We start from the raw sequence: 27,681 nt of genomic DNA, 5'->3' as shown, positions 1-27,681 counted from the left end.
ACCAACTTTGAGAGACTGTATTAAAATCTCGATGAAATATTCCAAATTCAATCTATCGAAAGGCCCAGGCCTGATGTACAGGAACAACATGAAATTTTCAGCCAATGCCTTGGGCTGGTTAATACATTCAGGGCTGCTTGCCCAAGGTGTTCATGTATGCTCTATTGGAAACAAATGTAGTCATTTAATATACAAAAAAAGATTCTCAGATACGGACAATCAATGCCCGTGCATTCAGAGACGAAGAGAATCCACAACTCAGCTAGCAAATAACGTAGCCTCGGCAACAGGAGCTGTGCTTTTCACTGCTGGTTGATCTGTGCTGGTTTCTCGCTGCCTGCTTCGCTTGGTTGGTTTCCGTGGAGACGAAGATGAGGTTTGAGATCTGGCGAGGCTGATTCTAGTGGAAGTTCTAGTGAAATTGCGACTTAGTTGTGGGGTTTGTGGTTGCGAGGTTTTGAGGGGTGTGATGGTTTCGGCGGATGGAGGGAGGTTTTCTTCGGTGGTCGGATTGTGGGAGTCTTTTGTGGAGGGGTCTGAGATGTGGTGTTTGCGAAGCTCATAGATAAGTTCGCGGAGTTGGGCAACCTCGCCCTTAAGCGTGGAAATGTCTTCATTTACAGTGTTGCCGGCAGGTGTTTGTTCCTCGCCGGAGGCTGGCGCTCGGCCACGTCCAAGGGCAGTAAAAAGGGCATTGTCTGCATGCTGGTCGGCCAATTTGGCATTGCGTCGCGCGAAGGTGTTCTCTGCCGGCGCCTCAATTTTGCTCAGGTATTCCCCGAAGGTGTTTCCAAAGTCATAACACTTCTGCCACAAGGGGCGGTCAATGTTCTCCCTTGGTGTTTGCTTGGCAGCCTTAGACCACCGCTTGGGATCAGCATGAACGAAAGGTCCCGAGTCCGACTGTCGTGATAAAAGTCTTGGATCAAAGCCACTATGCACGGCGGCTCTCACCAATGCATCCGACGCATCTAGTCGGTCGCAGGAGTCGCAGAGGCCGACCATTCGCCCAAGCAATCTCTCCACTGAGTCGACCCGGTGGTCTGTTGATGACAAGAGGTAGGTAACGGCTCGTTTCAAAACGTTCACGCCCTTATCCCAATCTCGTCGGAGGCTGTAAAACCGGAGATAGGTAAACAGTGTTTCCCAACTATCAAAGAAACCACCACCCCGTGCAGCTTGAAGCCAAGCGTCAGCTCGATCGGGCTGGTCGAAGCGTAATGCGGCTCCTATCAGGGCGGCATAGATGACTGGATTGCTGCTGTTTAAAGATGGAACAATGAGATCCATACCATTGACCGTTCGGTGCTTATAAACCCCCCTACTCCCTAGGTTGACGGAGTATCCTTCTCCGCCAAGCATTTTCAAGAACAAATCGAAATCCTTAAGATTTTTCGATTTTCTGAAGAAGGTGATGATTGTAATCACGAGCGAAGGGTTGAGGAAGAACCGGTTCGGCAATAATGTGCGCAAAAGCAGCTCGACTAGGTCATTTTGGCGTGTCTGGCCAAATGCCATGATCATAAGCCGGAAAGCTGTCGGTCGATCCGGGTCCCTCGAGCTCAAGATGTTGTTGGAAATCCGCATGAGCAGTTCCTGAAGAGACATCTGTTGACTCGTGTATACTTGAATGTCATTGGTGAGTTCGGCATCGAGAGCCTCGCGCTCTCTTTGCATCTCGCCCAATTGGCTTGCAGCATAGTCCTGCGTGATATCACTGTATGTGGCGTGTCTGTTCGTTTTCAAGGCGTTCATTCGATGGCGAAGATGATTAAGCTCCTCCAGGAGCTGTGAGACGTTTACCTGGGGAGTTTCAAAATCCGCGGCGTAGTTCATCGAGACGCCCGAGTAACGATGTGCGATGGCCGGTCGTAACAAAATCCGGATAGCAAATTGCCTCAAAGCAAGCTTCTGAATTGCCTTCATACGAAGATCATCCTCCAAAACCCAGCTAGGTAATGTTTCCTGCGGAAGGAAGATCTCGCTCTCATCCTGCTCATCAATTGTGTGTTCGTCCTCCTCAGCCGGCTGATTTTCCACCATCCGAGCTCCGACCGCGTTGAATCGTGTTCTTTCTGTGTGGAAGGCTCTTATTCTGTTGAAGCTGGACGGGGGTTGAATCCCGGCAGGTAAGCGAGCAACAGTGCCGAATCCCCTCGCTTGGATTAGGCGATTGAGTCCTCGGTCTTCTCTTCGTGATTGTAATGACGCCAAAATGCGCTCTTCTTCGTCCACCAACTCGCTCACTTCGGCCTTGACCGCGGCAATCTTTTCGTCCCAGTCATGTCGCCGGCGATCCTTCACGCTTGCATCGGCAATAGCAGCGGCCGCGAAAATGCTGCCGTATAGTGCGGTAACGGAGTTTCCAATTCGAAGTCGTCTCTTACTGGCGGATGCTGCCCGCGAAGTAACTCCGTTGGCAGTGGTACTCAAACACCCGACACAGCGGCAGGACGACTGCTTCGAAACAGTACGGGACCACAAACCCTGCATTCTCAGGGCATTGCTATCGCACAGTGATCCAAATGGTAATATTTCAAACTAATTATCAATTGGACTCCTCCCGGAGCCCCGTCGCAAGTAGGGGTGTGGAAATAGATGGGGTAACATGCAATGCAGCAAAATAATCTTCGGAAGGTTGCACTTCCGCAAATGCTCGGGTCATCGATGCAAACATTACAAACTAGCTAAGACCCCATGTCTCCTGGACACCATTGAACCTCCAAGAGCTGTAAAACTATCTACTATTTGATTTTATTGATCAAATATCTTTTGTCACAATATACAATGGTCACTAAACTGTTTGGTTTCGCCGCCGGGGTGCTTGCGTTGAGCGGACTTGCCAACGCCCATGGCTCGCATTCCAATGACCAAGCTCCCTCAGATGATTGGGCCACGAGACACATGATAGGTAAAACACCATCTTGATGCTCCAATGGAGAAGTTGCCGATTGCTAAATCTGTGATATCCAGAGGAACACCACATTGAATCATTTGACCCGACCTCGTTCTTCATCCTTCACGACTACGACGCCTCGGGGACATGGACACCCGATGAAGTTCGCAAGACATACGGCCTCAACGACGAATCCAATGCCGGTGTCAGTGAAGAGAAGAAACAAGATGCTGTGCGCGCAGTGTTTGAGCTTTTCGACCGTGGAAACACTGGGTCTATTGACCGAGAGGACTGGTTGGCTGGGATTGCTGCGGGCAAACGCCTGCCCGATCTCGGTTACGGCCCTGGACACCATGGTGACCTTGAGTACGAGTACGAGATTCATCACTTTGAGCAGTTCCATGGCGATGATACTACCGAGGAGGACTTGACCCACCCCGAGGATATTGAGCATTTCCGCAAGCATGACGAGCAGGAGGATGCTGCTATTGCCCTGGAAAAGCTGGAGCAGATTCAAGTTGTCGAAGGCAATATTCCTCAGAAGTTCCGCCGGAATTTTTAGACTGTTGAGCTCACCGTTCTATGCTTCTTTTCTATGTACATACGCGCTTATACATACCAGCTTTCATCAATTTGAGTCTCGTAGTTCATCCAACATGTCCCCCTCCAACCAAAGATATTTAAGATCTCTCTGATGCTTCTAAGAGGACATGCATGAGAAGCCGGAGCAGGTATTCAAGACCTTGAATTTGGGAGCAGTGGATATAATGATAAATAGCCAACCATGAAATGAAGCAGATCCACCAATACACCGTATACGAGATAAGTACTCATGACTAAAGACGCCGGAGGAGAGTATTGAGACGCTAAAAGCTCAGAAATAGAGGAATCATTCATGGCAAGAGATGCCAGTCAACGCCAATGCCGAACACAAGGAAACAATGGAAAAGAGGCATTGCAAAAACAAGGAATTGCTAAGAGCTGAACTATCCCTTTATACATCGATCGGTTTCTGTAGACTTGGCTCTCAGTACTCAGCAGTGTAGCCCAGCCTATCGTTTGAATCAATGACTCTATGGTATTAGAGGTTAGCTTTACAATTCCCCCGCTTGAGTTGAGGAGACTTTTCAAACTTACGAGTATTGTTTAGTCAAAGTCCCTTCTCCACCCTTAGACAAATCGATATTGAAAACATAGAAATTGCCATCACTAGTGACAACCATGACTTGGGGAGTGTTGCTACTCATGGCAACCACACTCCTCAGGGGCCCGGGGCCTGTATTTCCACCAGCACCTGGGTTCGCTCGCGGTAATTTGATCCAAGCAAAGTCACGCGCTGGCTCCCACATCTCACTGACACCCTTCGGAAGGTATCCGCCCACTCTGGCAGCAACTGCGCCACCGACATTTTGAGAGGTCCGGCGAAGCATCCCCATCAAAGTTCCGTTGTGCTTCCTAGAGGAAGAATCCGAGCCCGCATCGCCGCCCGCTTCGTCCTCCTCGGCCGAATATCCATATGTATTTGGCGGAGAACCATGGTCCCGACCTGGAGGAGAATGCGATGGAGAGCCATCTGACAAAGGTCCCTGCTGGGTCAGCTTAAAGATGTGGACAGTCTCAGTGGACGAAGAGACGCATAAGAGGGTGGATGTAGTGTTGAATGACATGCTGTAAATTCGTGACGGCATGGAACCACGTCGGAACTGGTACAGCTTGTGGCCATCTGGAACCGAGAAGATGCGGATGATAGTTCCTTTATCTGAGGCAGTAGCAAGTAAAGTTCCATCGCTATTCAACGCAATGAGTGCCAGAGGAGAGCGGTGAGCTTCGATGACGTTGATAGCCTCTAACTTTACGGCATCGAAGATCAGAACGTCCCCGGTCGTAGGGGATACATGGGTTGTCCCAGGTGGCGCATGCGCTGGTGTGTTTGTAGCTGCAGGGGCTTTCTGTGGGAGAGGATATGCCATGTAACAATTCTCTGAAGATGGCGCAAGGGCACAAATGGCTGTTGATTTGTCAGAACTGCGCAAAAAAAAGCGAAAACAGAAAAAAGAAAAAACAGGCGCAAGAGCTCTGTACCGTTGGGGTTTGGCGATGTATCAATAGTGGACAAAAGCTTCATGGTCTGAATATCATAAAGATAGATCTGATCCTCAAGGACAATTACAAGTCGCTTGCGGTTCAGCTTCACTGCGAGAACCGTTGTTGGAAATGTTAATTCGCATATTGTGCATTGTCGCTATTCCAAACATCAGTTCCATGTCTATATGAATTGGCTATAACGACATGAACATACCTTGGTGTTTTGAATCTGCAACCGCCTTGGTGATAAGATAAGTGCTACAAGAGAGGTGGAGAATAGCATCTCAATAACAGCAATATTGCCCTCTTTGGCTTCATAGCTCTTGGCAAATGGTTCAGTTGTGAAGATCTGAAATCCCTTGGATGTTGCTATAAATAGGGTCAGTGAGTGTCCAACGATAGGCATAAAGAGACAGTTCCGGAGAAAGACTCACCTACAGCTAGGTAGCTGTAGTCTTGGTTAAAAGTCACGAAATTCATGGCCATTTCTGGAAAGGTTCAGGGCCGTAAATGAAATCAATAAGATACCTAGGCAACTCTCGGAGGTCGGAGATACCCCGCTTAGGGCGGTATTGAGAGGAAGCCACCAGCAACTCTTTACCCGTCACTGGCCACTACGTAACATGTCTCGAATTTAGAACAAAGCGAGATGCTTTTAAAGGAGAGGATGTGGAGAAGAGAGGATATGATATCCGCGAAGTCTTTGAGAAACTCATCACAAGCGAGAGGTCTGCGCTTGGGCCACACCTTGATTGCCCACCGCCTACGGATTTAACTTATCAACCATCGCCAGTTCGTCTACACGGTCCCTTTTACTTCACTTTCTAGCTGATCTGGCCATTTTCCAAAGGACTAGATGATCAAGGTGATAGAAAGAGGCATTTCATTCTCGTGAGGCTTTGAAAATTACTTAACCTGTCAACTTTGCAGTGACTCCTTGCTTCCTTCCCTAAGAGGCCAACATCAGATATCATCCTCACCCCCAACATAAGTGACGTAGAGATCGTCTATTGCGATCTTGAGCCCCACTCATTTCGCTATTTTTTCAACTCCAAGTAATATATGTCTTTGGTTTGGTTATACATTTCTGTACGGTTTAGCCTTTTTATCTCATTGTTGTAAAGTGATAGGCCTAACATGTCTACTCATGTTATTATATATATCGTGCCTAGGGGCACTTCTACAGCTAATATTTCTGATGATAACATGAGAAGAAAGAATATCTAGAAATATATATATATATATATATATGCAGAGAAAAAAATATCTAAGAAAGACATCCTAAAATGACGTCGGGGTTTTATTATATATATATAGTCTCTCATATTTATCACAAGTAGTAAACAACTAATATGGATTGAGGCAAACCCGTCTATATCCACACTGACAAGTGTGAACTTGTTGAACAAATAAACTCCTATAGCAAACAAGTGGGTCCCCTTTTTGCAACATATATTCCTTTTGTGTTGTGGTTGGCTGCTCACTGAAGGATAAAGAAGCTTGACAAGATTTATTTTTGTTAACGGATAGGAAGTACTTGCGCCAGGTAGACTCGCCAATATAATCACAACGAGCCACTGACCCAGTCCCTAACTCACCAATAAATCGCCCACACAAACGGTGTCACCAAATCCATCATTTCAACACCCACCGCCCAGCGTCCAGGATAATGCAAGGACCGGCCGGGTTCCTTGGGCATGGACTGAATCTGCCGCGCGTCGCCAATAAAAACTGGACAATTCTCGAAAATTTCAATCTGGACCTGTGTACCAACCCGTAGAAAGTATACCTCGCAAGCGCGAGGAAAACAAGGTACGGCAGCTACCCGCCTCACACGACATAGTCCCTTATGCAGACTACTGGAACAATCCTGATTAGGTCGCTGTTGATGCCGCCCAATTGAAGAAATTGGGCCCCTACTCAAAGAACAGTTTAAGAGTATGTCCAAGTCAGATAGGCAGCAGTCAAAGGCAGTTGATCAACTTGCATAGGTATATTTGCTTGGATTATCAATCACCTGAAGAATGTGGCGTGGGCCATAGGTCAATATGCATAGCTCCCTGCCCAGACATGAAATTGGCCACCCTTTAGCTCCACTAGTGTGTGAAGTGAACTTGCAAGTTGGGTAACAAGCAGACATGTATATCAAAAATCCTAACTGGGCCGGTGGCAGCCAACGTGCTGTGTCAGGTCAAAGACAAGGAACAGCCTATTTTATTCCCACCCGATGATATGCAGTTCCTGCACGTTCTGACTGGCGCATGGATATCCATATCCCTAAATGCCGGTGCCGACTCGATCGCGTCTACTCCAGGCACGCCACCAGTAATATCTATGCCATCCCGCTGGTAATACAGGGCGTGTTCTATACCCAGTCATAAGTGAGGGTTATGGACACAATTTTCACCCGACCAAAGGGGGTATGCATCCTGTCGCGAAGTCTAGGTATAGCCGAGATCTGCATAAAGTTACCCGATCGTCCAAGACGCTCCGCCTGACACAGCCCACTTTGTCTGCGACTGTTGAGTCAGATATCGCAGATGGGGACCAATGAGGGTTGGAATGGAAAATTCTCTTGTGTGGTCAAAACGTAGGGCGATACGCTAAGATAAGACTAAACTCCTGTTGTGTCACCTTCTACACATTGAGCTAGGTTTACCTGCCTACATATAGATACGTAGGCTTGTTAGGCACTGTGGTGTTAGGTACCCTCGAATTTTGGGCACCTGCATTGAGACAATCACACGATCATTTTCCACGGGTTTAGGCATCTGTCTACTATTGGGCATATTCCTTATATCTAACGTTTTAATGTCTCCCCCCACCTCGAGTGGATCGCTGTGGCGATCCGGGGTTAGTTCCCTGTACATGATACATCGAATCTACTTCTTGACACGGGAGTGGCTTCCCGTTTTTTTACTAGAACGTATCAGAAAGTTTGGAAAATCGAGATTTGTACAAATCAGTATTATATACTACATACATTCTATGTGTTCTATTATATGCAGAGCATGATCAAGTCAAAGTAATTTAGATACAGGTATGGAAGATTCAGGAATTACCCATGGTTTCCTCATATTTGGTTGATTAATTGAGTTTCCTTGTTTCCATGGACACGAAATGGCTCGACCTCCGGCTGGCAGGCCTTTCTTATCCGAGGTGGATCATACACTCTAAAGCGGGGTTGATAAGTTCTTTGTTCCCCGATATTTTGGGGTTTAAGGCGAGAGAAGGGAGACCAGACGCACAGACAAGTCTGGCCCGAGGACTATATCAGCAAATCTCAGCGTCATCGGGTTCTGCCCTATTGAATGATTGGCCACCTTGAACGTTAGTCTGTGGTCGCCAATTTTTAGGCCCAATAGATCTTTTAAGGGGTTAAACCCGAGAAAAAAAGTGGTCAGAATCCCTGTATGTGAGGGGGAATGTTCAAAATATCTGTATCTGATGTATACATCATACAAAGAACATGATATAACATTTTAAAGGTTAAGCGGATAATATAACCAGACCCTTGGTGGAGCGTGTGGATACATTCAAATTAATTTGGGGGGGAACCATTCTTGGACCATCCGGGACCGGGCCATGACGATGTTGATAAGTGATGATGATGAGATGTAAAATGCATACATGTATTTCGTTACAAATGTATAAACAATAGAATTCACTTAGGTACATAATGTACAATGTACATGTACACTGTCAGATCTTGTCCCACGTTATCTTTCTCTCCCCTCCCCCTTCAATTGATCTCTCCACCTCACTTCTATTTTCTCTTTCTTCTTTTATCTTAAGTCTCTGGCTTTATCTCTCATTCCACCCCTTGCCTGATCTCTGGTGTTGTATGACCCCTTTACCCTCGGATCCTGTTCATTTACTATCTTGCGACTGTCCATGTTCACTACACTTGTTTACACCTACGCGCTCAAGGAAATTCTACTAACCGCCGCATAGTTGTACCCTTGCGATCACTCGCGCGTCAGATTCCCGTTGCTTTCGGTGCATTTCGCCATATCTCGACTGCAAAGGATGTAATCGTCGTGTGATTCGCTCTCAACAGTGTTGCAATTGCAAGTGACCTTACGATCTTCCTCACAATATTACAACTACTTTTCAACCACGCGTCTTGTCAGTCGTCATGGCCACTGTGCTAGTTCAGCAGCAGGCGCTGCACCACTCGACCCCTCCTCCCTCTCCGATTCCCTCAGCCTTGACCATAAACCGACGATCGAGTCCTATCCCGAACAAGCATATTCCAGTATGTCCCACAGGCCCGATTCCAGCACCTCAGCCTACCTCCCCATCCCGACCTAGCGAGCAGCCTTCCTCGTTATTGTCTCCCCCGGATGAGAAAATGCGCATTGGACGACCGTCATCTCCCCCTGTCTATGCTATCGACGGAGCCAAACTGGCAGCAGCACTCGCTCATCAAGCATCACAACCCTTACCTGATGCATCTCAGATGTTTCCTTGGCTCCATGGACTGCATCAGGACAACCATTTGCAGCTAGGATTCTTTTCAAGCCGCAAGCGCCATGCTCGTCGCACTCCAAAATGCTGGCGAGGCATCACCGTGGTAAAGCTTGGAGGTGACTTGACCAAGTCACGAATCAAGGGCGCAGTAAGCGCCCATGAGGTGCTAGCACCTTCAGCACACTTCCTGATGGCTGATCCTCCTGAGGGATTCTCCGTCCGAAATTTTCAAATACAAACTGCCAAGCTGGCTCCGATGTCTGATATTGTTATTTATGCGGAAGATGATGACAGTCATTGTGGACTTGTTGAGTTAGCCAACCAGTTTGCCAAGGCGCAGCAGTTATGGCGAAGGAAAATGGACCCCCTGGAGGAGCGACCGACGTACAACACCTTTATTCTTGCCGGTTCGTTACTTTACCTTATTCCCCGTATCCTTGGAGCGTTAATTGATATATTTCTAGATAAATTTTCCAATATTGCGGAGAAACAACCAGAGATCATTGCCATCGATGCAAAAGGCCAACCGACCGGTCAAATTATGGATTTTGGTAACTTCAAACAATCCTTGGCGCACCCGAACTTTATGTTAACATATTGGTAGTCCAATGGGAGAGATTGGAAATGACAACAATGTCCCGGGCATCCGAGATTTCGTCCAATGTTTGGCTCGGGCCTACCCCGGACTACTTCCATACGGCTGGAGCTCTTGAGTCACAAAAGGCAGAGGGTTATGACCTGTTGATCGAAGCATGCGATATGGCCAACATCCCTGGCCCGCGGTTCCTCGCTATGCTCGACAAACAGCTAGAGAGTGGCCAACAATGCTTGGAGTTCCCCTCATCGGGATCCCTTATGCTTCCATCGGGGAACACCCGAGAGGTTGAGGACATTGTCAACACCATCAGGTGGATCTACTATCTCGCACATCCAGACACTTCATCGGAAGAGCTCGAATCTGATGGAGACATCGCAATGACCAAATCGAGCGGGAAACCCCGCAAGATTCTTATCCACTGTGCGGACGGTTATACCGAAAGCTCGCTGTTGGCAGTGGCGTACTTTATGTTCGCAGAAGGCGTACCTGCTCATGAAGCTTGGCTCCGACTACATTGTGACAAGAAACGCAACTTCTTTGCCTATGCGACAGATGTCGCTTTCCTACGCCATATTCAAGGACGTCTCTTGCAGGAAAGTCCTGCGACTCAGTCGGCGGACCTCTCGGAGATATGGGATCCGACTTGGTTCCACAACATGGATGGCTCCTTCCCCAGCCGTATCCTGCCGTATCTGTATCTGGGCAATCTGACTCATGCGAACAACCCGGAGCTTCTGTGGGAGCTTGGGATCAAGCGTGTGCTTAGTATTGGAGAGCCTATCAGTTGGACAGACGCGGATCGTGCCAACTGGGGGGAGGATAATTTGATGTACATTGACAATGTCCAAGACAATGGCATTGATCCTTTGTGTCAGGAGTACGATCGTTGTTTGGACTTCATTGGTAAGTGCTCCAAATTTGTTCCAAGTTTCAATGTGCTAATTTGTGTATAGAAAAAGGAAAGAGACAAGGCACAGCCACATTGGTTCATTGCCGAGTCGGCGTTTCAAGATCCGCAAGTATTTGTATTGCTGAAGTCATGGCGTCTAAAAACCTCTCTTTCCCGCGTGCATAGTAAGTTGGCCACCATTGCAGTCATTAGCTGGGCTGACGACGTTAATCTATCATAGCTGCTTCGTCCGCGCAAGGCGACTTAACGTTATCATCCAACCTCACCTTCGCTTTGTGTAAGTCCTTGTGTTCTACCCCACATCCAACAAGCGAAATTTGCTCACACTCAGCCGCAGATATGAACTCCTCCAATGGGAAGAGTATCAAATGAAAAAGCGAGGGGAGCCCATCAAGCGAGAGCTTGAATGGAGCACTGTTGCGCGTGAGATAGCTCTGCTCAACAAGCCCTATTCGAGGCACTAAGAGTAGCCTCGAGCCCCGAGACCAGTCCCTAATCCACACGATTAGGATCCGAAGGACGAGTCTCTGGATACTACAAATGGGTATTCCTGCTGCAAGCACAATCACCAAAACAATTCACATCACTTCTCTTCCAATTGGTGGCCGACCTGAGGGTCAGCACACGACTCTATGATGGCTCGACCACCACACCTATTTCCTTCTTAATGCGCGTTTTTGCCTCATCCATGCGAAATAATCCACACTACGATACAATGACTTTGCACGATTTCTACGACCAAGGGAACGAGTTCTTGATCTTTGGCGCTCGGCGTTTTGAGGTCCCCAGGCGATGGGAGATATTGCACCCACCACTCACGATGCAATGATTATCTGCTGTCTCTGTTTGATCCGATCTTTTGTTCTTCTCAACCGCCCCCATCTTGTTGATTTCACCTCTTGATTTCGTCCTATTCTGTCTTTTATTTTCAATTTTCAGCTTTCCAGCTTTTGTTTGTTTATTTCTGTATCATCCATAAATCCAGAATCTGCACTGTTATTTCTGCCCATATCGTTTACCAGCATTTTCTCATGATACATTTCCACCCTGTCCAGGGTTATGTCTTCTCAGGCCATACAATATTAGCCCTAACTATGGGGTATATCTTCTCTTCGATTCACCTTCAATATCGCGATAGGAGAGCCGCAATTCGGACTCTTCAGACATTCCAAAAGATCTATGGATGTGACACGATGTCGACATGTATTTCCATCGAGTGTTCCTATCCGGTCTCTCGCCCACATAGAGCTGGAGCGTAATGAACCAGAGTATATGCGCAAAAATAAAATAGCAAAAGATTAACTCCGATAGGGGGAATCGAACCCCCGGCTGTCGTGTGAGAGACGACGATGTTAGCCACTACACCATATCGGATGGGGACTGCGAATTACTTACTTAGGTTTAGCCTTGACCCTTTCAGTTTAGCGTTCCTTATGCATGTGCGTTCCCGTGCGTGGTTCTATAAAGTCCCCCTTCCCGCCCAACAGCCCAGGTTCCCTTTTTCGCCTTTCTTCTCCCTAGGCCTTATATTGAGGCATTTTTGCTATTGATCCGGATAACTAAGCTCCTCAGCTCTACCGGCCTAGCGGCGCAGTATGAGTACAGAGCTGCCTTGCCAGATATGGTTTAGCGTTATCTAACAGAAATCTGTGGTACGATCAATATATGGTAAAAATAGCTGATATTGAAGACTCTAACTAAAATAACAAAAAACCCGCAATTTCATAATCTATACGGACATCGATGACTAACTACAATATACACTTTTATATGGTAAACGAGGTACCAATTGTCATATGATTTTCTAGGTAAATTACCCTATCTCCACCATATATTCGACCTTAGCTTCTAATATTATCTTATATACTTATAAGTTAAGAGTCTAGAAATCCATAGATATCGGTAGAGCTAACCCCAGAAGTATTAACAGGTTACCGGTCTATAAAACCTATAGAAGTATATATATTATAGTAGTATATATTATACAAAATAAATCCCTCTCCCCAGCGATAAGCAAAACCTTCCCTACACAAGATATTAGTTAAATAAATGCTTACTATAACTCGATGTACCTACATACCTTTTTGCAATATTTTGCGAGTCTGTAATCCACCCCCTAGGGTCGAACCAGTCGAACCAGTCGAGCCTAAGAAATTCAAGACACTCTGGAAGATCCCCTCAGAAATAGTGGAAATTATCTTCCAGCTTCTTTCCGACCTAGACCGAGCTTGTTTTGCACTGAGCTGTAAGAGGTTGTATGCCTACTATGTCTCATATAATAGACAGCGTGGTATATGTGTCCTATCAACATTGCCTAGGACGTTACTACTTCGTCGCCTTTAAAACGAGCGCTGGGTATACTGTTCTAGATGTTAAAATCTTCACCGGCACTCTAGATGGCAGTTTCTAAAATTTGGTTGGAGATGTGATCCAAAGCCCGCTCTATTCGAATGTAATACTTGGTGTGACTTCTAGCACGATGACAAAGTTGACATTTGTCTATGCTCGAGTATCACATTCCATCAAAAGCAACATCCAATTGAGTACTTTCAATCTCAACAGGATACTTTAAGACGATCGTCTTATCAGAAATTATCTAGGACGTTTACACACATCTGCACTATTCAGCATCCTCTAGCACGGGTATTTATCCTAACTCGAGCTCGGTTGAACAAAACTTCCAAGAGTTTCCAGGTAGAAAATGAGTTCATTTTCTAAGCTTCCAAAGAAACAGCTTTGTCAGGGCTCTTCCAAAAGATCAGCTCTAGACTAAGTAGGTACGAAACCGAATTCTGGCTAAAGAATTTCTTTAATAAAGCTCAATCCAACTTCTTCATTGGGGATGAAAGCTCTAACTGGTACCAATGTCATGGCTGGAACATTGCGGGGGGCAAACCATATGATTTTAAGATAACGCTACATAGGGATCTGGGGGGCGATAGGAGGCCTAGCAAAGGGTGGGATGGTAATTGTCATAAGTAGCGGATTGAAGTTTGCTAGATTGCTCGTTTTGCTCCTCACTTTCCAAATTGGCTGCCATGGGCTGATACAATATCTTCTGAATATGACCTCTCTTATAAAGTCCAAAGTCGTCAATTTCGCTAAGCGGCGTGTAGACAAGTCACACCATTTATTTAGATCAAACCGGCTATATATTCGGACTCAGTTTCTCGTCTTGATTAGCTTTCCAGCTATACTACCTCTAATAGAGTTGAAATACCCTGCTCTTATAGCGTAACCCTGCCCGAAGTCAGATAGCCCCTACGCTTTATAGGACGACAATTCGGTTGGCACTAATTAGGGCAAATGCTACACTGGATATCGCATATCCCGAGAAAATTAATCAAGACTAAGCCAACTTTTATACTGTCAACTAAACCTCTACAACTTATATATATCTACTTATATATCTCGCAACAGACTCGCAAATTAAAATAGGCATGTCAATCTCACCTACATAAACCGGACTCCCAGACCTTCCGTCAATATCTAGCATACGTTCTTTTTGGGCCCTAGGAGACAGATAGACTCCAAGGTTGCTTATATATTGAATTTCGCCACCAGTATAGAAACCAAAGTGCCTCGTTGAGCCAAAAACCGTCGGCTTCTTATTGTTGTGATGGTGCTTCCAATTACGCTACCACTGTGCAAACATATAGAAGATTTTGAACACAGATTCCCCTGTTGACTCACGCGGATTGTTTCTCCGTATCCGGAACCACCCTAAACTATATTTGGTTACTCTACAACACACCCCTGCCGTATTGCGGCTTATACTTATTTCCGTTGAACGTTGTCAGTAGGTTCTCGGACGGGGCGAGGGGAGGGGGCGACCTGACGATCTGGCTTCATCCACGCTCGCGCTATGGGAACAAGAGAAACGTGATTTCCTTTCGAGTACTGTAAGTTCTCCATAATACTGCAGTAGTCATCCACCGCCAACTTCCGCTGGCAATACAAGGGAAAAGAAACCATAGGCCGCGTCATCGAATGTTGCCTAGCGTACAGTTTTCTTGAATGTTTTTGTTGACCTGAAACACTTCTTCCCGTTCTAAATCGAGGCGTCTACTCATTAGGCCAAACAGCATGGACTCAAACTCATTCACATATTCATGGCTCAAGATCATCACCTACAATGGTCATGCCTTGTTGAGGCACCTGAGCTGGAGCCTTATCTCTTTGGGTGTCCCCAAAGGACGCCAAACCCGCGTTATTTGCCTCGCTGATACCCATTCGCAGCGGTGTGATATTCCATATGGCGAACTGCTGATACATGCAGGTGATCTGAGCCAGAACGGAAGTGCAACGGAAATTCAAGAAATCATCGATTGGCTCAAGTCACTTCCGCATAAACATAAAGTGGTTGTGGCTGGAAATAGCGATCGTTTCTTTGATGCTCGCTCTCGATTGCCAGAGGACATGTCGACAATTGGTCTCTCTTCCGGCAGCGAAGAAAAAAAGAGCCTGCCAAATCAAGTCGACGTACCATTCGATTGGGGCGAGATACATTACCTCCAGGGAACTTCTGTGACTGTTGATTGTTCCGGCATCTCTTCTACTATCCCGAGATACATTAACATCTATGGCGCACCATTTGCCCCGGAGTGTGGCCCTAATACTGAGAATGCCTTCCAGTATCCAGTGAGCCATAATCCGTGGGCTGGCAAGATTCCTGAGTCCACTGATATTCTGGTCACACATACGCCGCCTAAGTTTCACCGGGACTGGTATTACGAGTCTCCAGAAGGATGCCCCTGGTTACTTCAAGAGTTGTGGAAAGTCCGACCATTGCTGCATGTGTTTGGCCATGTGCATACTTCGTATGGGACAGAGCGTGTTGTTTGGAATGATGGCGAGTCGAGATGGGAGGAATTCTGCTCAGACCTTCAAAAACTACCGAGTCAGGATGGGCGGCCTATTACACTTGCCAGTATTTTCCGACCCAAATTATGGCTAGATGCAGCGATGGTGATGTTATGTGGATTACGGGGTCTACTTACCATTGCCTGGAGACGTCCTGAACGGCAATCTACCCTTATGGTAAATGCTGCATGTATGAGCGATGACGGGCATCTAGGAAACGGCCCTCACATGATAATATTATAAACCGTCAGGCCTTTTTTTCTGGCTTCTTTTCAGTCATTTGAGATGTGATAAGCGACTGGCTATGTATTGTACCATATCATGAATAACGTGTAGCTTTGGAAGTGGATAGATACGGTCTCATTTTGTCTATAAGCTTATATGGCCCTAGTAAATCTCGAATTAAGAGTGTTCTAGAAGGCTGAAAGCTAGAACGTAGTGTGCGATGGGTATGAAGGGAGAGTAAGGTAAGAGTGTGTATGCGTATCGTATGCCTCCCATTGATGTACCAATCGAAGGGAGACTCCCAACGATCTAGCAAGATACTTAATATCATGAGATGAAAGGTGAGTAAGAACCATATGGTTTAGTTCTATTATTTGGGATTAATCTTTGTACGATGGATACTTAAGCTGCCATGAATTTCGGAGCGAATCCCGCCCTCACAAGTTGGAGCCACAGCCATTACCCATAAAGGCAGAGGGAGGTATGAATGGTCAATTAATATTAGGAATACATATAGAAATATAGAAATGCGGGCGGTAATTGCGGGCAACAGAAAGAAGAGGTAATTAAAGGGGCAAAAATATGGTGTAAATACACGAGAAATGTTGACGAACGATAAATTGCAACAGATGAGATATACAGCAAAATATGACCTTTACGATAATGGAGAATCAAATAGGTACTATGTTGTAATAGTTTGATAGGCTTCCAGTGCGCTGTATTTGATCCAGACCGTTGGTAACACGGTTTTGCGTCTATCTAAGACACTTGTCCTCCCAGACGCGTGAAAAGCTCTACCTCCATCCTATGTCCAGCATCTGGCTGCTCAAGGATCTGGCCCATGTCATCGCTGCCAAGGTCATCTTCCCACACGGCCTGAACATCGGCGTTGGCCTTCAAATTTCGATACACGCACATCCTTAGATGCCAACGCAGGAGATGTGCAGAGACTCGGTTTCTTGGGTTGGTACCATACCTGGCAGAGTCCTTGAGGCATTTCCCTCCGAGTTTTGCCGTGTCTCCCTTGAAGATGATTATTTTGTAGCCTGCCTGTGTTTGAAATATCAGCTTTGATAGAGAAACAAGTGTATGCCACAATTTCAAGATGAGTTTACATCTGGGTCAATCCCTAGTTTGAAATCATCGAAATATGTATGAACAGTATTATCAAGAAGAAGGCCATTTTGCAGAGAGTAGAGACCGCTCTCTCCGATGTCACTTGAAGGGCTGTCGTCGGTAACCCAGTTGCTTTTGTAACTATTTCTGTTCCACTCCTGGATCAGGCTTGTAGGAAAAATGTGGCTGGCTTCCATCGTCTGAAATGGTGTCTCTGCATTGGGGATCAATGGGGGCCCAGAAATTACACAATGCGTGTCTCTTGTCCGAAGGCCATCTCGGAACCGTTTCTGCTGTAGAAACGATTAGCCACAAGAAATACGTATCCCTTTCTCGCTATTTCCAAGCCAACATACCAGTTGGTCTCTTTCGTTCTGTCCTGCCGATCGAGTGCTGTAGTCTCGAGTGCGAACACGGCGTGGGGGAATCTCAGTGGTGAGCTGAACGGTGATTGGTTGCCCTCCTATACATTTTTAGAAACTGATAGAAAATGAGTGCACAGAGTAGGGGGGACGACTCCACATGCGCCGTTGGCGACTGTCAGCCAGCCTGACGCAGCTGCCATCGGAAATGCCAGCATTCACCAACGTTCCAACGCTTACCCACCTTTATCAAGGACAATATAGTTCCCCGGTGAAATGGGGACTCGAGCTTCAACACGGAGCGCGTTGCCATGATCTCCATTCGCATGCAGGTAAAAGATCGACCATTCTGACTCGCTCTCAAAGATGAATATCATGCTGCAGTAGCGATACACCATCTCGGAAGTATGGTATCTGTCGCTTGAGTCTGGGCTGACCTGGAAGGCTGTCAATGTAACATTAATGGCTGGCGTTCTCTCATTCTCTAGTCTCGTTTGCACAATGAGCTTTGCTTACCTACCAGCAGGGCTCCATCGTTGTCATAAATCCGGACGTTGTCATTGGGGTCGCTTGGATTTTCAAGGATAAGTGTCGCCATTGTGGCAATATAGACAGGAGAAGAGGAAAGAACACAAGAGTAGAGTCAGCCGATGCGAGTGCAAGATAAAGCAGGCGCGAGAAGATGATGGGGAGTGAAGACACGGAGAAAGGGGAGGAGTGGGACGAAGAAGGTCTGAATGAACGTTTTGCAAGTCAAACTTGGGAGATGGTTGCTATGACGCATGACAAGCATCAGCTCTGGATCCATCACAAGCAGGCCACGCTGTACGTCCAGTTTGTAATCGACTATTATACTCTCGTCGTAGTCCTCTTTATCGATACTGTCTGCTTCCTGCACTCAGCAGGCTACGACCGTCATCAATTATAGTACGTCTGTCACCATCAGGTGTATACTATACTACAACTCTCCCTTTCCAATGCAGAACCCTCTGTACAGAACGTAAATCCTTTTCCCCTTCCACGTATCCCGATCTCCAGGTCTCCACTCCATGCTAGCATTCCCAAGTAACACAACGCAAGCAACATGGTCAATTGGTTCTCGCCATATTCCATCGCCGTCAAGTCGCTGAATCAGAATAAGCTCTTTGTCGGTGGTTACGAATCTATATCGGGTCTCATTATGTATTATGTATATAGTAGTTGACCTGGGCTACCCCGTGTGCGCTTAGACTAAGACCCAAGATCCTTCCACGACTCGACTTTCGGTAGCTAAATTCGACACAGAAGATTTTGTTTACGTTTCAAATAGTCCGACAGAGCAAAGCAAAGCATAATGATCACTCCAGGGTATTTCTTCTGTGCGTTCAGTTTGCTGAGATTTGGTCTCATCCAAGTTGCCGAGCCGTTTTGGTTTCAAGGTTTTGATACTGTAAGGACTAAGCCCTAGAACAGCAACTTTATCAAGCCGATTTGGCGGGAACGGTTGCTCCCCACCCACTCCCCATGTATAACCAGGATCGTCGGAATGTAGGGAAGTCCAAACATCCATCAGGCCACTGTCTTCAATAAGAGTGGCGTCATCCTTGAGAACTGGGTTGAAGTCGCCAGCTACTAGCCCACGGCCCGCGGTGCGGAGAAAGGCAGAGACAATAGAAATTTGTCGGGGTCGATGGGATGGGTTCATTGGTAGAGAATCCAGATGCACATTGACAAGCCGTATTCTTGTAGTAGAAGAAGGCCTAGGTTCTTTAGGTGAGATAGCAAAGATATCGCAGCATAGTGCATCCCTATCAAAGTGGCTAGGATACTTTACTCGCCAAATAGGACCTAGGGTGGCATTGGTCATCCCCGAGTCAGAATCTAACGCAAAACGTGCCTTGGATACCAGGATCATCGTTGCAAAGGACTGTTTCCGCCATGAAGTATCATCCCGTTCGCTCGAAAACCAGGACCCGCGAATGCGGTCGTCGTTTAAGATTTGCTGTAAAGCTGGCCTGGAGACATCCTGGAGGAAAACAACATGGACCTTCGGATCCAGCCCTGTAATGAATGTTACAATTTCTGTAACACGTTCTTGGGTTCGGGGAGATGTTGCATCAATGTTCCATGTTAAAAGCACTAGATCCGATGGATCCCCTTCCTTTGTCGACTTTGCGGGTTCGTTTGTGTTGTTTGAGCGAGTAGGACTCCACTGGTGGACAGGGTCAAAATGGTGCCATGACTGAAACTTGAGATATGCTTGATCTAAAGATGGAAGTGGTGTTTCATGTATCCAGGATAAGATATTAGTCCGGGCGCGCGAGAAGAAATTCATGTTGGAAATAACTAGGTAACGGTGTCAACATTGAAGTTCAAAGGAACCTGTGTAGGTGAGCTTGCCAAGCCCCACTGTCATATTTTCTCTTGGCCATACGTATTTTAACGCACTACAGAGCACATTTAGCGGCCATATTGTCATAAAACATATATAAAACTATAATTATTGTCGCAAAGCTATATTCTGGACCTCTATGCAATAACTACCCGATATGGTGTAAGTCGTGATGGAAACACCACTATTATGCGTGATGTTGTGGGGTAGTATAATTACTTGCCTCCTAAGTCCTAATGACAAGTACAGTGGGTGGTTGCATGACTTCCATGCCATAACAAATAATAGTCTACATAGATCTATCTCGATGTCTATAAAGGCCAATGAAACTATATCAAGTTTCAAGAGAAGTGAGTTGAACTTGACCAGAACCTTTTTTAGACTCTATTAGCCTTCAATGGAATTCTAGAGTTGATCTCCGTCTGCCCCTAGTAGAATTAGCGCATGGAATGAAACCACCTTGTAGTTGTGTGGATACTAATTCACGAGGATGCCGCTCCAGGGCTGTGGCTGATCAGTTGTTTCGGTGCTGACTCAATTCCATCATTACGAAATCCTGTAATTTACGATAAGAGGTGGGTATGAGCTCCACGAACACCTATGACATCCACAAGGAGACGAGATGCTCAGTAAGGTGAATAGAGTCAAACCCTCGAGCCATTGACGGAGGCTCCACAGCATCTGGACCTCAGGAGGCTGCCCGTTTGTGGCATATTCAATTTGAATATTAACGGCATGACGTCTAATCACTCGCGCCTCGCAGACGTTAGAGATGTCTGAACCGGGATATTTTGAGGAAACAAAGAGAGAGGTGATGAAGGAGGATAGATCTGTATTGTAGAATCTATGAAAGGACAGGGTATTTATACCCTTACAACGCTAGCAAACAAAATGACGAAGCAAATAAAGATCTCAAGTCTGGACTAGCAACCATAGCAAACGGGGTTATATCACAACACACGATCCAGGACGCAATGAACCTACTCCAAATCTTACCATTCTGCAATGCTATAATTGAGTCAGTAACTGTGAATTGGGATAGCATATATTTGACTTACATCAAAATTCCCAGAAAAGGCTTTTATCACTCCCTCTGGAGCAAGTAGTACAGATTTGCAAGTTTCATTCGGCTTACCAATGATACTATGACATATTCCATATTTTTGATCAAATATTGGACGTATGGCCTGGATTCCACCTTGTCCAGCGAAAACTTCGAAGCCAGCCAATTGTTGACTGCGAAGATCAATCTTGATCTGCTTTTGAGGGATTTGATAGCCGAAATTAACGCTTGGTGACTTTCCACCGTAGACAAGCTTGAAACCGGTGATAAATGAATGTTCATCTTCAGCAAGAACGGAGACAGCGATTTCCACAAGCCCACTGGAGATGGTTATTCTCTGTGGCAATAGTTTATGCACTCCACGACACCACTTGCACTTGCCATTGTCAAGAGGAGTGGTGTCGTTGTTATGAGGTCTATCGCATTGCACTTTTCCAACGGCCTGGTCCCACCCTAGATCATAAAATCGAATATTCCCAGGCGATTTAGGTATTGGAGCTCCAACCATCATACACCTATCTTTAATCCACTCGTTATGAAGCCACTGTAGTCTTCGATGACGTAGTGTCCCGGTTAGACGCATCAGTCTGCCAGTGCAGCGGTACATTAATCTCCAATCTTTACAACCCTCTTCCAAGAGATAGTTGAGATATCCCCGCTCTCGATGAATCAAAAACCGTGTTTTCCAAAAATCCTGATATTCAAATATGTAAACCATAGCTCTTGACGTAAGTCTCAAGTTGAGGTATTCAGATGTTGGAAGAAGATAGGCGATTTCGAAGCGGAGTTCGAGTGGAAGGGGACGAAAACAGTCATTCACTTGGACGCCTTTTTTCAGACGAGGTTTATATCCCATGTTTTCTGCCTTTGGGAAGGTCTTTGCTTCGGCTCGAAGCCCGATATATCGAAGGCATCTCGAGCTAGGAGCCCCGGTTTCTGGGATTACATGATCTAAAGGTTGCCAGTATTTGAAATTGCTCGTGGATGCGAAAGTCTGGTAGGAGGGAGAAAATGACTTACAGGTACGATATTGGGGCCCAGGGGCTTCTTTGACTACTTTGGACAATTTGTCGAGAGGCACGACTCCGTCGAAATGTTTTATCAACAATTTCCAGCAGCCTTTATGAAACGCGCATGATTCGGAAAAGCGGCCGTCCCAACCCCCGAACCGTTCGTATCTTTCTTTATCCTCACATTCTTCGATGAGTTCTCGAACTGGCATTAATCAGTGATATACGATCTGATAAGTTGCAACTGGGCAGAACCTACCGTTTTGTATCCCTGGAAGTGGAGTTCCACAAGACGCACATCGACGCCCACGGGAGCGATAAGAATACACACGTTTTTTCCCCATTAAGATGAAGTCGTTTTCAAATTGCACTTGGGGTTGATACAGGATGTTAAGTGTAGGGTGTGTCCACAGCTACTACAATGTGTCGATCATGATTGTATCATTGACATTGAATCATATATCTCTGCAAAACTTAGAAGCCATCCCTCACACCAAAAATACATAAATGTTGTCTTATTAGGGCTAGCCTCCTATAGTGGCTTCGGATTCACAGCTTTTGATAATGAGATATTTCAGCCCTTTTGACTGTGATCATTTTTTAAGCAAGATCGATTGCTGGATAAACGGTATTTTTCTTGGTCTGAGATGCTGTTCCAATGTTATTTTCACAAGATCTGGATTTCTTAGTCAGCCATATATTTCCATGGAACGGACCTCGGGATGGTCGGCCCGGCCGGGCTAAGGTGGGGCCTCCCATTTGTGGCAGCAAATAGTAGGCCTAGATTCAGCCTACAGTATATCTTGCATGTCGGGTCTTGGTGAGCATTCACAATATATTCAACTGATATCTTGTAAATGTGTGTATACAGGGAAGAATTGTGGGAGAGTGATTGATCATCATACTCCGTGGTATGACATATATTACTATGACACGCATACGTCCACTTTTTAGACTTGCGACGCGTTCATACTTCGTGCCCCGGTGGCTCCCATGAATATAGATAGAGTTCTAGTAAAAGTCATATATATTATTCGAAGACATTCGTAACCATAATGTATGTTTTAATATAGTGCTATTAGGTCATAAAATACACGAGTGTCCTAATAGTAAATTAGAGAAAACTTAGAAACCTAAACTTTGAAAGTTGACGACGGTAATCTATTCATCTTACTATTACGACTAGTACCCACTACGGAGTAAAGTCCTCCCTATCGCCCCATGTGTTCGATGTTTCTTTCTCTCCCTCGGCGATCTATTAGACGGACCTATGGATTTATAGATAGTTGCTCCACCACGAATTGAAACCGCATCCTCGTAACTCTACAAGCTTTCTAGTGGTTTCATTGTTGAATAGATAGACTTTCTGATATGACATTATCCAGAGGATGATTTAATTACTTACTGCGTTGGCATTGTGACGCTTTTCACGCCTTGTTATCCCAAAATCTTGTAAGCAGGCTCTTAGATAGTCGCACCATAGTCGCACGGCCCAGCAACCCAAAAGGGTTGTTGGACCGTGCGTCGGACCATGCTGTACTCCGTACTCCTTACGGAGAATTGATCCTGTTTCTGAATAACGCCGCGGGCTGGGCATGCATACGTTTACTGGGGCGAATTGCCAGACCAGTTTAATTTACAGCCCCCTCATTCCGTTCGGGTTAGTTTGTGTCGCGTCGCGTTGATATTCACCTCAAAATGCTCGAACACGCCCCCAAATTGTTTGCCAGACTATTTTGCGACCATGGGTGAAGCATCGCAGTATCATGGGTACCATCCTGAAGGACTGGGGTACATCGGCTCGGTTCTCAATTCATGCACCCAGCTTGACGAGATTGTCCATCGTGGCCGGAACATCGTACTTGATGGGAATTCGCTGGACTTGAGCTCAGTCGTTGCAATTAGCTTGTATGTGAATTCCTCACTCCGTCTTCTTATGACATTATCTGAGATACACACTAACAAGCAAATCAAGACATAAGATTGCGGCCGATATCACCGACAGCGAAACCGTGCTATCTCGATTAGAACGCAGTGTAGATCTACTCGCGGAAAAGCTTGAAAGGGGCGAAGTGGTATATGGAGTGACTACTGGATTTGGAGGAAGCGCTGATACTCGCACAAACGATTATGCCGCCCTCCAACAGGCATTGATCCAGCACCACAATTCAGCCGTGGTTCTACCTGGAGACCGGAGATCTGGAGCAGGCTCCACACGTCTGCAAAGTTTGAAAAGTCATGCGATGCCTATTCCCATTGTTAAGGCGGCTATGTTAATTCGATGCAATTCCTTACTGCGAGCACATTCCGCCGTTCGATTCCAGGTCGTTCGAAATATCCTTACCCTCCTCGCATACGATATGACACCAGTGGTACCGCTGCGAGGAAGTATCTCCGCTTGTGGGGACCTCACACCTTTGGCGTACATCGCCGCGGCAATTGAAGGGAATCCTGATATAGCGATTAATTGCGGGGAGGGTCAGAACCATCGAATCATCCCGGCCAACCAGGCTCTCCAGGAAGTAGGGTTGGCACCGCTTGAATTTGGGCCAAAGGAAGGTCTGGGTCTTTTGAACGGAACTGCGTTTAGTTGCGGTGCAGCTACTCTAGTTCTATTCGAGGCAAACCAGCTTGTCGTTTTGGCGAACTTGCTTACCGCAATGGGGACTGAGGCTTTGCTGGGATCGCGATACAACTATCATCCGTTCATCGCCGAGGCTCGACCCCATCCAGGCCAGCTAGAGTCTGCTGCGTTTATTTTCGAATGCTTAGCTGGTTCTAAGCTGGTGCGTGGGGCAGATCCTGATGGGGAAGGCCTGGCGCAAGACCGGTATGCGCTACGCACATCGACGCAGTGGATCGGTCCTCAGCTAGAGAACCTCGCACTCGCACTTGAACAAGTCCAGACGGAACTGAATTCTACCACGGACAACCCACTTCTGGATCTTACCGAGGAGCGGGTTCACCATGGAGGAAACTTTCAAGCTGTATCGATAACATCGGCAATGGAGAAAACTATGGGCGTGATGCAGATGCTAGGGAAAATGATCTTCTCGCAATGCTCGGAGATTCTCAACCCGATGCTTAATAGAGGACTACCACCAAATCTCAGCACTGACGATCCGAGTCTCTCGTTCGCTTTCAAAGGTGTTGATATCAACATGGCTTCATATATGTCTGAATTGGCATACCTAAACCACCCGGTTAGCAACCATGTCCAGTCCGCAGAGATGCACAACCAAAGCCTGAACTCTCTGGCTTTGATTGCTGCTCGTTATGCAGGCGACACTGTCGAAATTCTGGCGTTAATGTCTGCGACATACCTGTACGTTCTGTGTCAAGCCTTGGATCTTCGTGCTATGCATCTTGAGTTTGTGTCTCAAGCTCGCAAGGATGTAGATAATGCAAATGCACAGCTGTTTCAGTCCAGCGGTGCAGATGTCCAACTCTCATACAGCCAAGAAAACATCTGGAAAGAACTCATGAGCCACTGGGAGCGAAACAACACTAGCGATCTTCACAAACGGAGCGAAGTTACCGCCAATGATTCCTTGGGCGTTGTCATCGACATTCTGGGTGACCAGGTCGCTGGGAAAGAACTTCGGCAGTGGAAGAGTACCGTTGCCGGTATCTTAGAGACAAAGTACGGAGCCAACCGAAAACTCTTCTTCCAGAGCAAATCGGCTGCACCGTATCTTTGTAATTCATCACGGAAACTCTATGGGTTCGTGCGTCAGACTCTTGGGGTCCCCTTGCATCGGGGTTTGGTGGATCATCCCGCCTATGACTCCGGCGAAAAGATTGTGAAAGAATCAATCGGGTCGAATATTGGAAAGATATATGCGGCTTTACGAGCGGGCGAGTTCCGTGGGGTTATTCTGAGTTGCAGTGGTATTACTATATAGGGGGCTGTGGCCGCCGGGCCGTCCCGCCTAAAGGGGTTTAAGGGCCACTTGTGGCTGTCCTGGCCGTGTTAAATATCACTACATACACGTATGAAGACAAATTAATTCCGGGTCTAAGGTTACAATAGATTTAATTTTGGTTTTTGTTTAATTGATTGGAATTTTGGACTTGATGTGTTCTCCAATGACACTGTTATCTTGAATTTGCAGATCAACCCTCCCATGTCACCTCCATAATAGAGAGGTATGATTTTGATGGCTGGGATGTTCTCGTTACTTTAAATCGCGGGTCTGCGTCTCTGAAAAGATTTTTCCAATCATCTGGTGTGCGCTCCTGGGCATTCTGCAAAGCAAGCATGTACATATCGTAGTCCCTGGTTATTTCATTAGTATATAGTCCCATAACCCCAATGAGGATAAAAGTCGTACCGTGCCTCACGCTCTTTCAAGTAATGCACCTCTCCATATCCAGGAATGATGCGATCATTTAGTACAATCTTAGCCCCTGGTTTCAGAGCTGGTATCAAAGCCTGTAGGATCATGCGGGCGTATTTGTTTGACCAGTCGTGCAAGATGTGACGCAATAAATAAACATCAGCACCATGCACCGGCTGGGGTTGGAAAAAGTCATGTTTTTGGAAGCGAATTCGATCCTGGAGGTTAGCCGGCAAAGCTTGTTCACCCTGGAAAATAACTTCAGGACGATCTTGCACAATGCACTGAATTGTGGGGCAGTGATCCGTAAGTGCACGGGCGATATGGCCAATGCCGCCGCCCACATCGACCACCGTGATATCTCCTGATCCAAACGGGAAGTGATCGACTAGGTACTGTGGGGAGTAGCCTGGTAGCTGAGCGAGCCAACTCATGGCTTTAGCAAAGATCTGCGCACGTTCGGGCATATTGGCGAGGGCTTGGAAGACTGGGAGATCAGTGCCATTTTGTAGACTCCATCCCTGTTTGTTATTAGCAAAGTTGCATTTTAGATGGTCGTGGGGAATGATTACGCTATGTTGGGGCTCTTCGGAGTCATTGTTCTGCGATACGGCTTCGGCAATCTGGAATAATTAGCGTATGAATAGGAACTTGGTTGTTGGCACATACTTTAAGGGCACCGGGCATGGTCTCGCCAAGTCCGACCAGCATCCAAGTACGCATGCCCTCGTTCTCTGATAGAATACGGGAACCAGCTGTGTGGATGAAGAAATCAGGCTGTTCTTGGTAGAAGACATGATAGGTGGCGGCATGAGACATCAATCGGCGAACAATATTCTCATTGCGGCTAACGCGCTGGGCTAGATCTTTGATGGTGGTTCCCTCACTTGGGAATTTCTCAAAGATCTTCAGGCGAACCAATGCCAATATACTCAAAGAAGGGTTACGCTAAAGAGGTTAGTTAGTGTGAAAGGAGTAAATTTTGTTTACTCACCAATTCAGGGCTACCCAAGAGTGCTGGATCGGTCAAGAGATCACGCAGCTCATCTAGTAAGCCCAGAAGCTTGATGCGTGCAGCTAGAGCATTTGAATCTGGCGCATCAGTCTGCAGCACGGCGGGTAATCCATGTTCGAAAGTAGGTTCCGGGATTCCCTGCGAAGATAGATCGTCTGCTAGAGTACGGACAATCTCAGCAATTTCGTTGCCACGACTGGTGAGGTTTCCACGATCCATTGAGGGCAATGAAGTATATGATTGAAGTGTTGGGAGTCAAAAGAAACCACTTCTTAAGGGAGAACACGTGCAACGAAGTATGTTGTACTTGGCTTGCTTATAGATCCATGCCAATGTCTCAGAATGAATGCAACG

General features: G+C 46.4%; 9 protein-coding genes across 9 annotated transcripts; 4 read left to right on the top strand and 5 right to left on the bottom strand.

The window, feature by feature from the left end:
- Window positions 1-258: 258 nt before the first annotated feature.
- On the bottom strand, window positions 259-2,493 carry PGRI_013280 (uncharacterized protein; the record flags this gene model as incomplete). The annotated part of the gene is made up of 1 exon (XM_040789041.1): window positions 259-2,493. One exon carries the CDS (start codon window positions 2,491-2,493, stop codon window positions 259-261), a length of 2,235 nt encoding a protein of 744 aa, XP_040645994.1.
- A 294-nt stretch (window positions 2,494-2,787) lies between these two features.
- On the top strand, window positions 2,788-3,458 carry PGRI_013270 (nucleobindin SSP120; the record flags this gene model as incomplete). Its single annotated transcript, XM_040789040.1, has 2 exons — window positions 2,788-2,911; window positions 2,974-3,458. 2 exons carry the CDS (start codon window positions 2,788-2,790, stop codon window positions 3,456-3,458), a joined length of 609 nt encoding a protein of 202 aa, XP_040645993.1.
- Window positions 3,459-3,923: 465 nt separating this feature from the next.
- On the bottom strand, window positions 3,924-5,467 carry PGRI_013260 (phosphoinositide binding protein ATG18; the record flags this gene model as incomplete). Its single annotated transcript, XM_040789039.1, has 5 exons — window positions 3,924-3,969; window positions 4,034-4,904; window positions 4,979-5,138; window positions 5,196-5,350; window positions 5,416-5,467. The coding sequence occupies 5 exons, from the start codon at window positions 5,465-5,467 to the stop codon at window positions 3,924-3,926; spliced, it is 1,284 nt and encodes a 427-aa protein (XP_040645992.1).
- Window positions 5,468-9,119: 3,652 nt separating this feature from the next.
- pps1 (tyrosine/serine/threonine protein phosphatase PPS1) lies at window positions 9,120-11,791 on the top strand (the record flags this gene model as incomplete). Its single annotated transcript, XM_040789038.1, has 7 exons — window positions 9,120-9,861; window positions 9,919-10,005; window positions 10,059-10,955; window positions 11,006-11,126; window positions 11,183-11,239; window positions 11,300-11,385; window positions 11,472-11,791. The coding sequence occupies 7 exons, from the start codon at window positions 9,120-9,122 to the stop codon at window positions 11,789-11,791; spliced, it is 2,310 nt and encodes a 769-aa protein (XP_040645991.1).
- Window positions 11,792-15,048: 3,257 nt separating this feature from the next.
- Window positions 15,049-16,068, top strand: PGRI_013240 (metallophosphatase domain-containing protein; the record flags this gene model as incomplete). The annotated part of the gene is made up of 1 exon (XM_040789037.1): window positions 15,049-16,068. One exon carries the CDS (start codon window positions 15,049-15,051, stop codon window positions 16,066-16,068), a length of 1,020 nt encoding a protein of 339 aa, XP_040645990.1.
- Window positions 16,069-16,809: 741 nt separating this feature from the next.
- PGRI_013230 (HNH endonuclease signature motif containing protein) lies at window positions 16,810-18,126 on the bottom strand (the record flags this gene model as incomplete). The annotated part of the gene is made up of 5 exons (XM_040789036.1): window positions 16,810-17,100; window positions 17,166-17,459; window positions 17,523-17,629; window positions 17,773-17,965; window positions 18,049-18,126. 5 exons carry the CDS (start codon window positions 18,124-18,126, stop codon window positions 16,810-16,812), a joined length of 963 nt encoding a protein of 320 aa, XP_040645989.1.
- Window positions 18,127-18,822: 696 nt separating this feature from the next.
- On the bottom strand, window positions 18,823-19,842 carry PGRI_013220 (endonuclease/exonuclease/phosphatase family protein; the record flags this gene model as incomplete). The annotated part of the gene is made up of 1 exon (XM_040789035.1): window positions 18,823-19,842. The coding sequence occupies one exon, from the start codon at window positions 19,840-19,842 to the stop codon at window positions 18,823-18,825; it is 1,020 nt and encodes a 339-aa protein (XP_040645988.1).
- A 3,874-nt stretch (window positions 19,843-23,716) lies between these two features.
- On the top strand, window positions 23,717-25,877 carry PGRI_013210 (Phenylalanine ammonia-lyase; the record flags this gene model as incomplete). The annotated part of the gene is made up of 2 exons (XM_040789034.1): window positions 23,717-23,880; window positions 23,948-25,877. 2 exons carry the CDS (start codon window positions 23,717-23,719, stop codon window positions 25,875-25,877), a joined length of 2,094 nt encoding a protein of 697 aa, XP_040645987.1.
- A 211-nt stretch (window positions 25,878-26,088) lies between these two features.
- PGRI_013200 (O-methyltransferase, family 2) lies at window positions 26,089-27,546 on the bottom strand (the record flags this gene model as incomplete). Its single annotated transcript, XM_040789033.1, has 4 exons — window positions 26,089-26,251; window positions 26,307-26,935; window positions 26,982-27,260; window positions 27,307-27,546. 4 exons carry the CDS (start codon window positions 27,544-27,546, stop codon window positions 26,089-26,091), a joined length of 1,311 nt encoding a protein of 436 aa, XP_040645986.1.
- Between the last annotated feature and the right edge of the window lie 135 nt (window positions 27,547-27,681).

The sequence above is a fragment of the Penicillium griseofulvum genome, assembly GCF_001561935.1.
Source record: "Penicillium griseofulvum strain PG3 chromosome Unknown contig_80, whole genome shotgun sequence".
NCBI classification, from domain to species: Eukaryota; Fungi; Ascomycota; class Eurotiomycetes; order Eurotiales; family Aspergillaceae; genus Penicillium; species Penicillium griseofulvum.
The sequence above is the reverse complement of the archived record's forward strand: the minus strand, read 5'-3'. Positions and strand labels throughout refer to the sequence as shown.